At 38.3% G+C, this 16,142-nt stretch overlaps 1 protein-coding gene across 6 annotated transcripts in view; it reads right to left on the bottom strand.

Moving 5' to 3' along the window:
- The window catches only part of STXBP4 (syntaxin binding protein 4), a 240,921-nt gene that overhangs the window by 104,515 nt on the left and 120,264 nt on the right, over positions 1-16,142 (bottom strand). For 5 of the 6 annotated variants that reach the window (XM_044004740.1, XM_044004739.1, XM_044004738.1 and 2 more), the window contains one exon: positions 12,436-12,569. In XM_044004740.1, coding sequence (XP_043860675.1) covers positions 12,436-12,569 — 134 coding nt within the window. Of the gene's footprint in view, positions 1-7,682; positions 7,811-12,435; positions 12,570-16,142 lie in introns of those variants that run through there. The other variant, XM_044004742.1, reaches the window with a different exon arrangement.

Genomic DNA, 16,142 nt, shown 5'->3' on the forward strand with positions numbered 1-16,142 from the left:
GGGGCATAAACAATAAATATAAAGTGTATCATTTGGTGACTGTAAATGATGCTGGCAATTCTAGCTTAGTCCATTTGAATGGTTGCTTCTTGGCCTTTATGGTAAGAGACAAGTCATCAGGTGGTTATTACTAAGCAGGGCTAAAGCTGATTTTGTTCATAATGGGTTTCTAAGAGGGAGTATGGTATAGTATGAAGAGCACTGGATTGGAAATAAGAAAACTTGGTTTGAGTCCTGGCTCTGCCACTTACTAAACTGTGAATCAGAACAAGTCATATGCCCTCTCTGAGCCTCAGTTTCCTCCCTTCTGGCACTAAATCTAAACTTACAGGATTAATTCTGTGAGCATGACTTTGCATAAATAAGAATGAACATCATCTGAAGCCATAAAACCAAAGAACTTGCCACAGATACACAAAGGATGTGATTTGTGATTTTGTCAACACGAGGAATTCTGGATTTGGGAACTCACCCCATCAAGAGAGTACAGCTGTTGGTCATTTAGTAGATAAGTCTTAGGGAGTTTTCTGAGCCAGGAGGAGGTTAAATGACTTCCAAGGTCACAAAGCTAGCAAATGTCAAAGGTAGGAATTGAACTCAGGTCTTCCTGACCTCTTTACATACCTAGATACTTGAAACTCAGGATTTTTAATTTTTTGGGGGTGCTGCTACTGAAGCTCTAATGCACAGGCACAGTAGGTGCTTTCCCAATGAGGTATGAGAAAGATTACTGTCCACTTCACCCAAATATCTCATTTTCTCCATTTGTCTTCTATGGTTCTCTTCTGCTTTTCTCCTGGATACAGATTCCCATTATGTATAAAGGCATTGCTTTCAAAGGCACATATTACCTGGGATAGGAAGGAGTTGGCGAGACTGGGATTGGGAAAAGAAGTTCTAGCATAGTACTGTGTTGGGTGCCATAGAGGATTATGAGGGAATATAAATCAAGTCCTAGCCTTCAAGAAGCTGATACCCTAGAGGTGGGGAGACAAGGCAAAGAATAAAATAAGTTACAAGTATAGTAAGGACAATAGATTAAGGCCCAGGAAACAATTCTTAGAAGAGGTAGCATCTGATTGTTGTTACTCATCCTTTGTTTTTGAAGAGGATCAATGACATCATGGGTGATGTCTTGACTTGTGTGTGAACTGGATTTAAGGGAGGCAGCATTGTGCCAAGACATCAGCCTCACTCTCTTTCAGAGTCATTGAAGTCTGATGGCAGGACAAGTCAAGATGACTGGTGATGATCTGGGATGCAGTGGATCACCCTGGTGTTTTCCATGTCTGACCAAAGTCTAAGCACTCCACATGGCCTTCTTCAGTCATTTTTATGGTGGTTGGAACAAACTGTTCTCATCTACCCATTCTGTTGGGGAAAGTCTTCAAATGCTTGGGGTAGACATTCCCCTAACTCTCCCATGGGTTTGAGGCCTGTTGGTTACCCTCAACGTGGTTTAGCCCATCTGCCAAGATGGTTTTACTCAAATGTGGCTGCTGCTCATGCCACACATTCTTGGAGCCACAGGTGAGAGTTGGGTGAAAAGTAGATGCCAATGTGAGAAAATAATGGGATTTGGCAGATACTCAAAGGCCCACCTGGAGATTAATCTAAACCGATTGAATTAAGTGAAAGTGATTGACTTTGATGATTAGCCTACTTCATGTTAATTAGATTGTAACCATACTTGGGCTGGCCCTTAAGGAGGTATTGTTCTCAGAAGCTAAGGAATTTGAACTCAACATAAGACCACTTTCAAGTCCAGTGAACCAATGGATTTGGATGACGCTAACCAATCAGCTTGAAGCAATGTGTAAGCACCACCTCTGCTCCAGACCTATAAAAAGCTTCCACACTCAGTTTGCATGGGCAGTGCCTGAAGCAGGCTCACCGTGGAGTACTTAAGAAATAACCAGACCAGGCTGGAACTTTAGGCTAGACAGGCCTTTTCTTAACTTTCTGAACTCTATGTGTTTTCCTTTTTTGTAATACCTAGTATGCTTTAATAAATGCTTAATGCCCAAAGACTGGTGCTAAAGCTTCTAATTCAAGGTGACCACACATTAGATTTTTTAGACATCACAGTTAGATTTTATTTTATTTGTTTTATTTTATTTTATTTAGTGAGGCAATTGGGGTTAAGTGACTTGCCCAGGGTCACACAGCTAGTTAACAGATTTTAAACATCACACCAAAGATGGATGAGCAGCCCTGAAAAGGGCTCAGCAAGCCCTCACACCAGAGGTGATAGTCTTCCTGTCCACCCCATACACTATCTGAACGGAGTCTTTGAAGGAAGACAAAGATTCTGAAGGGACAGAGATAAAGAGGGACTACATACCAAATGTAAGGCACTGCCTGTACAAATGTATGGTAATAGGAGATGGCATACTGAGTTAAGGGAATGGTTAATAGATAAGTTTTGGCTAGAGCATGTGAAGGCAAACAGGGTAAAATTAGGCTAGAAAGGTAGGTTGTAGTCAAATTGTGAGGAGCCTTAAATGACTTAGGAGTTTGTATTACAAGATTTAACTCTAATTTAATCTTTTCTAGGAAATTATTTCTCCTGAAATAACTTAGCTTACCTCTCAAGTATTATTTACAGATTGTCTTCCTATTAGAATGTGAATTCTGTGAGGTAAGGGGTTGTTTTGGCACACAGTGTGCACTTAAATGCTTGTTGAGATAGTGGGGAGCCCTTGAAGATTTTAAAGTAAAAGAGTGACCCGGTCTGACTTGTGACTTAGGAAGAAATTTATAGTTGTACACAAGATGGAATGGAGAAAGAAAGTCTGTAAATAGGGAGATGGACTAAGAGTTTATCACAGTGAGAGCTTCAGGAAACAAGTGATGAGGCCCTGGACTAGGGCAGTGCCAATATGAATAGAGAGAAGGGGATGGATGCCAGAACTGTTGTAGAGGTAAAATTATAAAACTTGATAATTCATTGGAGAGATGAAGAGGCAGAATCAGAGATAAATTAAAAGGATTTGGGGGTGGGTGGCAACCAAACCAACTTAAGTTTCTGGAAACCTATTATTGACTCAGATGTGGAAAGCTAGACTATCCTTGAGATAACCGATCAACAGAGTAATTTTCTGATTATTACTTTTGTTTTCTGAGTAGAGCCAATTAAAGGCTAATTATGAGCAACAAATATTTGTTGGATGATGAATGAGAGCAGGGGAGGAAAGGAGGGAGTGCTTCATTCTTTTCCCTAGTGAGATTCTCAGCAATAATGGAGGAGACAGATGGATTGCAAATGGTTTTGAGGCCTTATCAGCAGATAGTAGGATCATAGACTGAGATCCAGAAGGGACCTTAGAAGCAATTTCTTACCACCGCCTCATTTTATAGATAAGTAAACAGGCTCAGAGAGAGATGACCATTTAACCAAGATTATCAGGAGGTAAGGGGAACTGGGCCTAACCTACTAATTAATTACTCCTGTTTTAAAGAAGTGAAAAACACTGGACTTGGAGAACTTGGAGCCTTGGGCTGAAATATTTTCTAGGTGGATGACCACTGGCAAGTCACATCACCTCTTAGTTTCCTCATCGGTGAAATAGGGATCATGATATCCCTATTTCATGAGTAGTGGTATATATCAAATTAGATAATATATGTAAAGTCCCTTTTCAAACCTTAAAGCTCTCTTTAAGTGATAATTTTATGATCACTGATAAAAAGTACAACAAATTCTATACAACACCCTAGCAAATTAACCAAGAGCCCATCTAAATTCTTTAATCACCCACTAAAATGAAATACAGAAAGATTTAGGATATGAGGGTTAGGGTGGGGGAGGAAGGAATGGAAATGGTGTCTAACTGGTTTCATTTATTAATTAAATTACTTCAAGCAGGTTGGATGTCAATCTAAGTTTCATTCTCGAGGTCTTTCAGATGGGAAGCATGATGTCAAGCAACATATTAATAAAATTTACAACAAAATAATCCAGAATTTCTCTGAAGATTTTTACAAGCTAATGTTACTGTAGGCTTGGCACTCTATAAATACCTCAGGAGCACTCAATAAATGCCTTTTGAATTAAATTGTGTTCACTTTTATTTGCAATTTACAACTCTATTTCATGTGACTTATCTGATAGTTGGTTTCCCAGGGGCTGTTCAACCCAAGACATGCTAACTAAGATTCTGAACCTATAAGACTTGGTAGAAAAGAGCTACACAAAACAGATACCAAACACTTATTTTGAATAGCTTTTTGTTTGTTTGGTTTTTTTTTTAACTGAAATCAATCAGCTGTTTTGTTATCATATAAATACAGCCTGTCTTAATAGATTTTTGGCATCTTTCTGTGAAATAAACAGAGAGAATGATCACTCTGCAAAATGTAACCTGTTTATTCTTTTGTGCTATAACTTAGGTAATATCAGGAAGGTGAATTATCTATCAGAGATGGCATAAAGAATATATACCGGGGCAGCTAGGTGGCGCAGTGGATAGAGCACCGGCCCTGGAGTCAGGAGTACCTGAGTTCAAATCCGGCCTCAGACACTTAACACTTACTAGCTGTGTGACCCTGGGCAAGTCACTTAACCCCAACTGCCTTGCTAAAAAAAAAAAAAAAAAGGATATATACCATTCCTTTTGTTAAAATTATTCTTTTTGAAGGTGCCCAAAGGGGCACTTGACTAAATAGTATTTTTCTTCCTTCGTTTGTCTGCTTTATCTTTTCCAGATATATGCATAAAAATATACTTATTAATAATTTGCTTTGGGAGAACTGACTCCCTCAGATTTTGGTGAAAAATTATTGTGCATAATTTTATCTCCAGGCTGGGTTTCTCATTGGTATTTTCATGAGGTCAGGACAAGTTATGGAAGGCTCTCACCATGTTGAGTCAAACCACTATGGAAGAACCTCCGTAATGAACTCACGGGAGGGATCTGCATTGCTGGGGGAAAATTCACACTGATGGAATCACAGTTCATTTTGAGAACTGAGTTTTGGAGCTTATATAAGTCAAAAATAAAAGTTCAAAACCAAGCCAATATCCTAATAATTTAAGATAATGAAATTTTAGTGATTCCCCCCCTAGAACTGTGTTTTTATTGGTTTTAGAGAGTTCCAACGAAGAACTCCCTTCCCTGCACAACTGTAGGCCAATACCATCTCTACAACTTAATCTTAGGGAGAGACATTTGGGGCAGTGGGAACGTTAAGTAATTTGCTCAGGCTCACAGAACCAGTACATGACGGAGACAGGCCTCAAAATCCAATCCTTAATCCCGAGGCAGGTTCTCTATGCAATACAATGAACATAAGCGGGAAGACCCACACTAGCCACACTAGGAAAAAAGTGTTTCTTAATTTCAATGGTTTTGTATCATCGATATGGATACTCCTTCCAAGGAGGCAGGGTACAACCCATCTAGGCTTGTCCAACCTGCGTGACATCTGACCATGTCCTTCTTTAAATCATCTCTCAATCCATTAACCAATCAACAAGAATTTACTAAAAAGCTACTATGTGCCAGGCACTGTGCTAGGCAGTACATGTACAAGGTTGGCCAAAAGTCATAAATGTATAATAACTCCTTTATTTTTTGTTTTTAATTTACAATACCATAGCATCATATGCAGCATATAGAGGAAATGAATTTATATCACATGTGAAAAATCAAATCTCATAAATGGCAAAAAATAAAAAATAATTTTCAAAAAGTTATTAAAACATCATACCCCTCTGTGACTTTTGACCCACCCTAGACAAAGAATGAAACAATCCCAACTTGCAATAATATTTGAATGAGGGAGACAATAAATACATATGAAGATATATATTCATATTTATCTATGTAGCTATACATATACATATATTATAAATATAAAGCTTACATATATATATACACACACACATACACACACAGATATACACAGATATACAAACATGCAAAGTAATTCAATACAAGTAGTTTGGAAGGGTACTAGCAGTTTCAAGGGCAAGGGGGAAGGATAAGAAAAGGTTTCATGTACTAGATGGTGCTTGAGGCTGTATTCTAAGGAAAAGAGGTACTCTATGAACTCTGAAGTAGAAGTAAGGAGAGAACACAATCCAGGTATGGGGTGGGGGTGGGGGGTCAGACTATGCAAAGGCATGGAGATAAGAGACAGTGTCATGAATGAGAAATACAGAAAGCCAATTTGGCTTGATTGTGGGAGAAGGAGTATGGTCCAAACAAAGCGCTGAGTGCCTTCTTTTCCAATAGCACCACAGAATTTTAGAGTTAGAGGGAACCTCCAAGTAGTCAACATCTAGTCCAACCTATTCCCAAAAGCAAATCACATAAAAACAGAAGCATTGTGTTGCTACCAATGTAGCGGAGAACTATCTATTGGTTATTTCTTACTCTTGCCACATAACCAAGTCATCTTTTTTTTTTTCTTTCTGGTAATTAATTTTCTTGTACAATTCACACCTAGTGTACAAACTATGACGCAATTGGATAAGCAACCCACAGAGCTGGTCCAGCAGTATAAATAATTATGAAAGACAGTACAAACGGACAATGAGTTGGGCCCTAAGTTGAACAAGAGGAAAAGAGTAGGCTAGATTGTTCTTGAGAAACTTCAGTGCTTTTTTTGTTTGTTTGTTTTGGTCTGGCACAGGATAGGAACCTAATAGATGTTTGTAGATTGATTGATTGTTTTTAATGATCACACATGCCTTCTTAAAACAAAGGAGTGATTTTAAAAAAAAATCAATGTTCTTCCAGTGATATGGAATGGCTATGAGGAATGGAATAACAAATTCTATGAAGAATTTAAGTTGAGGGTTGCCCAAAGAACAATGGAAAGGAGCATGGTAGGTGTGACCAGACCATCAGTATGCTACCAAGAATGGAGAAAAACATTGATAAAAATGCCTAATGTTGTTTCCAAAGTGATTCAGTGTGATATGTGTATATACATATATGTATATGCACCCACCCATCCATCCATCCATCCATCCCACATTACTAAAGAAGGTGCTAGCCTGGCTTCTTACTTACCTATATGTGGGTAAGTATTTTCTGTGAGGAGTATGTTCAAATTTAAAACCAATGTGGAGATGAACAATTCAACATTAAGAAATTATCTGTTCTAACGTATTTTTAAAATGTTTTGCTTTAAAGAATAGCTGTGAAAAATAATTATGAAATAATTACTAGAGTCACCACAGAGGAAATCAATGAATTTTCAATGAATGAGAAATAACCAAGGATTTTAGACATACTTCTCCATTATTGTGGGTGGTCAAGAACTCTAATACTGGGGGTGGTCAAACAGAGTTGACTAGCCTCACCTTACAGGAATGCTGAAGAAGGGATTTTTGTACTCTATGGGCTACTGACCTAGACAACTTCTAATTGTATATCCTATGCTATGAGTCTACATTCTATGCATAGTCTGGTTTTAAGCAGGAAGAGAAACATAAATGTCTTTTTGTTTCTTCCAGACCAGGAAAGCCTATTCTTTATTTCTCCATTGTACAACTGGAATCACTGAATAATATGTACATAATCAAGTGGATAATGGAGGCAATTATCCAGATAATTTAAGTTTCACAAAAATCCTTTGAAACAATTCAATAAGCAAGGCCAAAGTGATGGGGAGAGCAGGAGGCTGAGCCAGAACTCGAATAATTGTCTCAATTATTCATGCTGCATGTAGACAAAGATGCAGGAAAGAAAGTAAAACAGAAATACCCCTGGATTTAGAATCAGAAAATCTGCATTCAGCTTCACCAGGTGAGTGACCCTGAGCAAATCACTTAATCTCTCAGCCTCAGTTTCCTCTTCTGTAAATTAAGAAGATAATAATACTTATAACTTTTTACTTTCAACAACTTTAACTTAAGTCAACATTTATTAAGCATACACTGTGTGCAGAAAAATGTGCTGGACACTAAAGGAAATGCAAGAATTAACTAAGACACAGTCTCATGGTGGTGGTGGTAGCAATTGTAGGTAGAGACATAATATTAAGTAATTCTTTTTTTTTCTTCTTTTTCCTTTTTGTGGGGCAATGAGGGTTAAGTGACTTGCCCAGGGACACACAGCTATAAGTGTCAAGTTGTCTGAGGCCAGATTTGAACTCATGTACTCCTGAATCCAGGGCCAGTGCTTTATCCACTGAGCCACCTAGCTGCCCTGAGACATAATATTAAGGTGAGGTGATTGGTGCTTTAATTCAGGTTACCAGCATGGGGGTGAAGGAAGTATTTCCTTTCTATGTTGACCACTTCCAGGAGTCCTCATGGTCTTTCACTGGCTTATGTTCAGTACAGATGCCTGGGCTGATACCACCAATATTTTTCTATGGCATCCTTCTTACCTGGTCCTGGCCTTTCCCCCCATACTGTAAAAGGGTAAGGGTTAAATTCTTTGGTGAATGGGTCACCTCACAATACCCAGTATAATACAACCTATATAACTATACCTATAAAAGTTATATAACTTATAGGATACGGAAAGGAAATAGACCTGTGATTTCACTAGCATAAGGAACTTCCCAGAAAGAAACTATCAATATAGGTTGGTACCTCCTTTGTATTGTATAGCCATAGAGAATTCTCTCCAGCAATGAGAGACTCAGCCCGGGGCTCACAAAGCCAAGGATATGTATCAGATTTAGGATCCCAGGCCATCCTATTTCCAAGTCTGTCTCTCTATCTACTATTCTATGTTATCTACCCATCTGCCTAAAGTATATGTATATAAGTATAGACAGAAAGACTTTTTTTTTTTAGTTTTTTTATATGCTTTTATTCACGGATAACATTGTAATTATTATGTAAAGTCTAGCAACACTATGAGGTCTCTTCTGCAAGTCCTAGATAATTCGAAATTTATCAGCCTAGCCATCCAAATTTGAAAAAATATAAGGTGAATTAAGGAGGAGTCTTACCCAGATGATTAACAATGCTCTTTCCTGGTTCTCCTACTTGAAGGACCACTTCTCAGGTTCTTTTGCTAGATCCTAATCTAGATCCCATCCAGGAACTGTGAGGGTTCCCTAAGGTATTACCCAGGACCCTCTTCTTTTTTCCTCCAATACTCTCTCCATGGTGATCTCATTAGCTTTCATGAATTTGATTGTCACTGTTATGCCGATGAGTCCTAGGTCTGTGTATATCTAGCCCTAGTCCCTCTACCTTGTTTGGCCTCTAAAGGGCTCAGAGTGAGCACAAATGCTAATAGTTTCTGTTACTGAGGGCCTTCCCTTTCCAGGCTTTTTTCTTTTCTTTCTTTTCTCTTTCCCTTCTCTCTCTCTCTCCCCATCTATTTATTCATTCATTGCTGAGACCTGGGAAAGACCTTTGCTTAAAAAGGCCAAGGTCTCTCGCTGCATCTGGGGCCATTTCCAGTTGTCCAGATGTCTATCTTGGCAATGGCCCCAGATGGCTCTGGAGGAGATAGTGAGGTTGGTGACTTTGCACAGCCCTACTTCTCTTAAGTCCAATTCATTGCCAGGCATGGCGCCACTGCCCGATGTCATGGGAAAGACAGTTAAAAAAAATACCACTATTAGGGAGGACAGCTAGCTGGTGCAGTGAATAGGGTGCTGGCCCAGGATTCAGGAGGATCTGAGTTCAGGTCTGGCCTCAGACACTTGACACTTACTAGCTATGTGATCCTGGGCAAGTCACTTAACCCTCATTGCCCCACCAAAAAACAAAAACAAACAAAGAAAAACCCCCCAAAACCCCTATTAGGAGTAGTTAAAGTTATATATGGGTTATGTATAGCATTATTTTGTATAACAAATATTGAGGGTACACACTCAAAAATATTTTTCTGATAAGGCTGTGCATTCAGAAGTCTGGAGATTACTGCTCTAGAATATAGCTATGGAATGGAAAAATTATTATTTGCATAAAGTCAAAAGAAGCTATGAATGACCTGAATTACCTCAAATCACAGAGATCTCTATAGTAAAGTTAGTTAAGGTCTCATGCAAAGATATAAAATTACCAACATGTTCATTCCTAATGACAAGAGGGATATAAATAGTGTACAAGATTCTAGTTTAAAACAAAAAATGCAGATGTAATTTTACAACAATCAGTATCTATAATACAGGTGGAATTAAATTCTGCTGTTCAAAAATTCTGCTTTTCTCTTCAAAAAAAGAATATCTTTTGATGAATTTAAAATATTTTCTTTGAATAATCATTTTCAGTAGTCCTAGAAGTTAATGATAATAGCTGTTGGCTAATAACGCTGCTAAGTTAATTAACTAATGGTTAAGTCCTTTGGGACATGGCAATGCAGCTGTGGCCTATTCCCTTAAAAAAACCAACAAAAAAACCCCCATTGTTTTATAAAAATCTGAATTTGGAAACCAGACAAATCACGTTGATTATTCTCTCCAAAAAATAAAAATAAAAAATCCCCACAGATTCCTTTATGAGTTCTTCTAATGTATTTAAAATAGGATTTGCTATTATTAAAAATGAAATTTAAACACAAATATTAAAAAACATTTATTTTATAAATTGAAATATATCAAAATCAATACCATTCATTATCATCCATGAGTCAAACTTCCAGCAACCAACAGCTACAAAATGGGAAGTTAGTAAATAAATTGCCTGGTCATGTAAAATAGGTACCATAAAATTCCAGTATCAAAGTCATACATTTTATTCCTGGGGCTCTAAAAAATAGTTGTATTGACTCTTTTTTAACATATTGTTCTAACAGACTTGGTTATCTTGCTTCCCAGGGAATAAAAGACTAAAAGCAGCAAAAAAAGATGAAAAATATTCCTCATTCTCTAATGTTAGAAAAATGGGTTTGTGGGAAGCTTACTGTATCTGAAATCTTTCATTCAACTGCAAACTGAAAATGTACATTTGTCAAGGAATGAAAAAGAACAGGACCATCATGTGGCTAGAACAGATGAGTGATCTCTTTATCATTGTGCAGAGATGCTATGTAGGGATTGCTTCAGGTTAGCCATGGACCAAGAAAGTGACCACAGTTCCTTGAAGTCAAAAGACCACGGTGGCCAAAGACTTGTGAACAAAATCAATCCAAACTTCTGATTCCAGATAAATCAGGTGTGATTTCAACAGGCAAACCCTCAACGTTCAGTTTTACTCTGCCTGGGGAGGATTCTGAACTTTTTTAGAATCAAAACCTCAGAATTTTAATGGCCTTTTCAACACCACACCATAATTTTGGCATCATGAGGCAAACTGCAAACTTTCACCCCTTCCCTAAAGCCTTAACAGATGGCATCATGAATTACAGAGGCAAAAATTTAGAAAAAGTGTATCCTTTGGTGAGCAACCTTCTGATGACAATCTTCTCTGAACTTAGCCAGGCTGGACTCATGACAAGACCCGCCCCGCCCCCACCAGGGTCACACTTCAAGGTTTTCCAGCTTGTTATACCTGACAAAAACTTGGGCTCTAATTACATCCTTTTTGAGAGGCCAGGGCACCCTTCATGCCACAATGAAGCAGGAAAGGAGGATCGGCAACAACAGCAACATTTATTTAATTAATTATTGAAGCAAAATCTAGTAATAATAAAATAACACATGAAACAAGTTGCTCCCAGGCTCCTCATGACAAAATTACCTAATCATCTACCAAATGATCTTTGAAAGAATGACCCTTAGAGTATGAGGATGAAGGGTTCTTAAATTGGAGCCTGTGAATTTAAACATTTCCTTGTGTTTTGACAACTGTACTTCAGTAGAATTGGTCTCCTTTGTAATCCTCTGTATTTTACTTTTTGCATTTAGAAATATTCTTAGAAGGGGGTCATAGTTTTCAACAAAGTGCCCAGGGGGCAGCTAGGTGTCACAGTGGATAGAGCACCGGCCCTGGAGTCAGGAGTACTTGAGTTCAAATCTGGCCTCAGACACTTAACACTTACTAGCTGTGTGACCCTGGGCAAGTCACTTAACCCCCAATTGCCTCACTTAAAAAAAAAAAAAATCAGAGTGCCCAAGGGGCCCATGATGTAACAAGGGTCATATTGTCCTGAGATCATGAGAAGCAGCCAGGAATACCGGATTTCAAATGCCACCCCAAGCACATAACTTTTCAGGGTTTGAGTTTCCTTATCTATAAGAAAAAGGGATCAGATTCAGTGTCCTCTAAGGTTTCAATAAGCCCTAAAATCTATTATCCTGCAACCCTTCAATTTCTGCTTGATGAACAAGATGTGTTGGTTTCTTCCACTTTTGGACAGTCTCTAATCACTGGGAAGACTTTTACTCTTGTCAAGCTAGAAGCTGCTTCTCTGAGCTTACACTCATTGGCCTTCTTTATATAGGTATGTCATGGTGGAAAAACCTGCCTGACAAAATTAGTCATTTGAATAAGGAGGATATTTCTTATATTGATTTATCACTTGAAACATCAAACAAGGCAAAATGAATGAAAAGTAAATGCAAATAACTCACAGTCCACATCCAGAAGGGCACGGACAGATTTAGCAAGCTCCCTGGATTCCTGGACTAGATTGGCCGTCACATTGCGTCCATTCCTTCCAAGCTGTGGGAACAGTATTTGAGAACCCAACACTGATCGTCGGTCACTAAAAGGCATGGGGAGAGGGAGGGAGGGATAGAAAATAAAGTATAATTATTTTTTTAAATCATGGGAACGGGGGTAGCTAGGTGGCGCAGTGGATAGAGCACCGGCCCTGGAGTCAGGAGTACCTGAGTTCAAATCCGGCCTCAGACACTTAACACTTACTAGCTGTGTGACCCTGGGCAAGTCACTTAACCCCAATTGCCTCACTAAAAAAACAAAACAAAACAAAACAAACCATAAATCATGGGAACTGATATTCTTTTTAATAAAAAGGACAGTCATTTGGATGTCTTTAAAAAAAAATGGGACTCTTGGTGAGAAGTTTGTATAAAAGAAAAAATTCTATTCCCTGGTATGGAAAAATTCTGAGAATGCTGGAATACCATCATTTGTCATTTTTAACCAGATCTGTGATTTCATTGGTGTAGGAAACTCCCAGTGAAAAAACAGCACCTGAACAATGAAGATAGTGGTGGTGATGATGATAAACATGTACATATTACTTACTCTGTGTCAGGCACTATGCTAAGTATTATACGATTATTATCTCATTTGATCCTCACAACAACCCTGGATGCTATTATCATTCCCATTTTATAGTTGAGGAAAGCAAGGTAGAGGTTAAAGTGACTTGCTTAAGGTCACACTGCCAGCATGTGTCGGAGGCAGGACCAGAAGCCAAGTCTTCCTGTCTCTGAGGTAAGCTCTCTATCTCCTGTGCTACACTGCCTTTTGCTTTAGTTTAAATGAAGCATAATTAATCATAAATGCTACTTATTGATGTAATGCTTTAAGGTTTAGAAGAATGTTCTGCTTTCACAAAGTATTTCTGTTAAAATAAATTTATGAAAAATAATTAGGGTACATTTACTAATAATGATGGCAATAAATAGGAAGTGAGAGAAAGATGATGTAATGAATGCAGCCCAATACACTTGAGTGCACTCAAGTTTTACTGGGGGGGGGGAGGGGGAAAGAGTTATGGTACGATTTAGGAAAGGATACTCAATTTTAATTGATGAGAAAACAGTGACTTTATGTGTATCCATCTCTATATGCACAAAGTCGTAGCTCAAGCAGATAGCATTTAAATAATTTATTTTTATTTTATTTTTTTAATCAGACCTGGAAGTTCATTGGAAACTATAGGACAGAATACTCCCAAGAAGTAAACTCCCTCTATCAGACAAGTTATTGCTCTGCAATTTAAGAGTTTCCTGGTGCACTGAGAGGTCTTGACTTGCCTAGAATGACACAGCCAGGAAGAGACACAGAGGTATAACTTGAACCCCTGTCTTCCTGGCTCTAAGCATGGACATTTATCTACCAGAGCACACTGCTTCTGAAGTCATTTATTTTATTATGATTTCTTTTTTCTTTTTGAAGGCAACTAGGGTTAAGTGACTTGCCTAGGATCACATAGCTAGTAAGTGTCTGAGGCCACATTTGAACTCAGGTCCTCCTGACTCTATCCACTGCACTACCTAGCTACTCCTCATTTTGTTAGTTTAATGAAATTTTAAGTTACACTATTTCCTACTGGGGCAATCTCGAGCAAAATACTTAACCTTCTCCTGCCTCAGTTTCCTTATTTATAAAAGAGGAGGTTGGAGTATGTGGCCTCTGAGGTCCCTTCAAGAGCTGGATTTATGAACATCCTATGATCTTGTTTTATATCTAAAATTTCAAATCTTACTTTGTATAGGCATTGCATGGATATACAGTGGCATGAAATCTGGTGAACATGCAGTTGATAAAATAGCCTCTGAAAGGGTCCAAATTGTCAAACAAATTTAAAACACTTTAGAGCATTTAGTTTTCTTTTAAAAATTGTGTGTGACTTGAATGCAACTTGATACACTTAGGAAAGGACAAAGTCTTAGTAGAAAAAAAAAGTTAAGCAAAATACCTAGAAAGAGACAGTGATGAATTGTGGATAAAATGGTGATTATTTACATATGTGCAATTTAGATATGCACTGAGCAATTATCAGAGCAGATAGGAGGATGCAATATAGAACCACTTATCCAAAGTTGAGGGGATCTAGAGTCCCACCTTTGGCAACTTTGTGACCATGGGCAAGTCACAAACTCTTAGAGCCTCAGTTTTCTCAAATGTAAAAATACAGATACTACTTGTACCACATATTTTACAACAGGATTTATAATTCAAATCCTGTTTCAGCACTACCACCGCATGATCTGGGATTAAACTGAATGATGGGTGCTTTGTAATTGTAATGCATTGCATAAAAGCAAATTATAATTATTAATAGTGAGCTATGAAAGATTAAGTGCCAGTATGCTAATTCAAATACAATAGGAGGTATTCATCTTTGTTTCCTTTTTGGAATTTCTTTCTTTCTTTTTTTTTGGCAGGGCAATGAGGATTCAGTGACTTGCCCAGGGTTCCCCAGCTAGTAATTGTCAAGTGTCTGAGGCTGAATTTGAACTCAGGTCCTCCTGAATCCAGGGCTGGTGCTTTATCTACTGTGTCACCTAGCTGCCCCACTTTTTTGGAATTCCTAAGGCTGTCTACAATAGATAGAATGCTAGGATTGGAGTCAGGAGGACTTGAGTTCAAATCTTGCCTTTAGCACTTACTAACTGGAACTCTGGAGATATCAAATAGGCTTTCTCAACCTTGGTTTTCTTATGTACAAAATGAGAGAACTAGACAGAATGGCTTTTACTGTCCCTTCCAGCTCTTAATCTGATTGATTATTTATGATCCTATGAATGACTCGAGTGAAACAAAATATTCAAGCTAGTTCATATTATGGTGTGAAGTAGAGAAAAAGCAGAATTTGACTAAAACAATTCCTGTAGATAAAAGATTTACTTTTGGTCCAGACTTGTGGTTTCTTCCATATTGAGAACTTCTAATATGCAGGTTCTATTCACTGGCACAGAAAAGCCATTCATGTTAAAATTATCTTTGAAAGTTGAATAAGAAATTGAAAGGTTAATTGATTTTCCCACAGTGACACAGCTAATACATATCAGAGGCAGGATTTGAAAATAGGTTTTCCTGGCTCCAAAGCAGGCCCTCTATGCTGCTTTGGAGACTTTTGACTGATTGGTTTGAATGAGCCAGATAAATGGGGCTTCATTTGCCAGGAAAATGGGACTCTCCAAGGGCAATAAGCTATAATCCCTCACTGAATCCAGGAATCACATAAGAACTTTCATGAATGGCCCTGGAAGTTTGCCAGATTCATTCATCCCAAAGGATAGGGCATTATGTTAGAACATGGACAAAAGTTGACAATTGCAGGTATTCTTTTGACATCCAATGTAAGAGTGGGATGGGGACACACAGAGCACCTAGAATCAGAATGAGTCATCCTCATTCATTGAATAGGGCTACTGTTGGATAACAAAGGGTAGCAGGGATTATTTTGTGCATTTTAGCAAAAGGGGCCCAGCTGGAAGGAGATGATGTCCCCGTGAAGAGTGACAAATGCTATAAACCCATGCCACACCACCTGGAAAATGCATGAAGAGGAATCCCTTCTCTGCACAAGGCAAAAGATAAAGAGATTTGACAGGTGTATCAAAGTGACCCTAGACAA

The sequence above is a fragment of the Dromiciops gliroides genome, chromosome 4 (genome assembly GCF_019393635.1).
Source record: "Dromiciops gliroides isolate mDroGli1 chromosome 4, mDroGli1.pri, whole genome shotgun sequence".
NCBI lineage: Eukaryota > Metazoa > Chordata > Mammalia > Microbiotheria > Microbiotheriidae > Dromiciops > Dromiciops gliroides.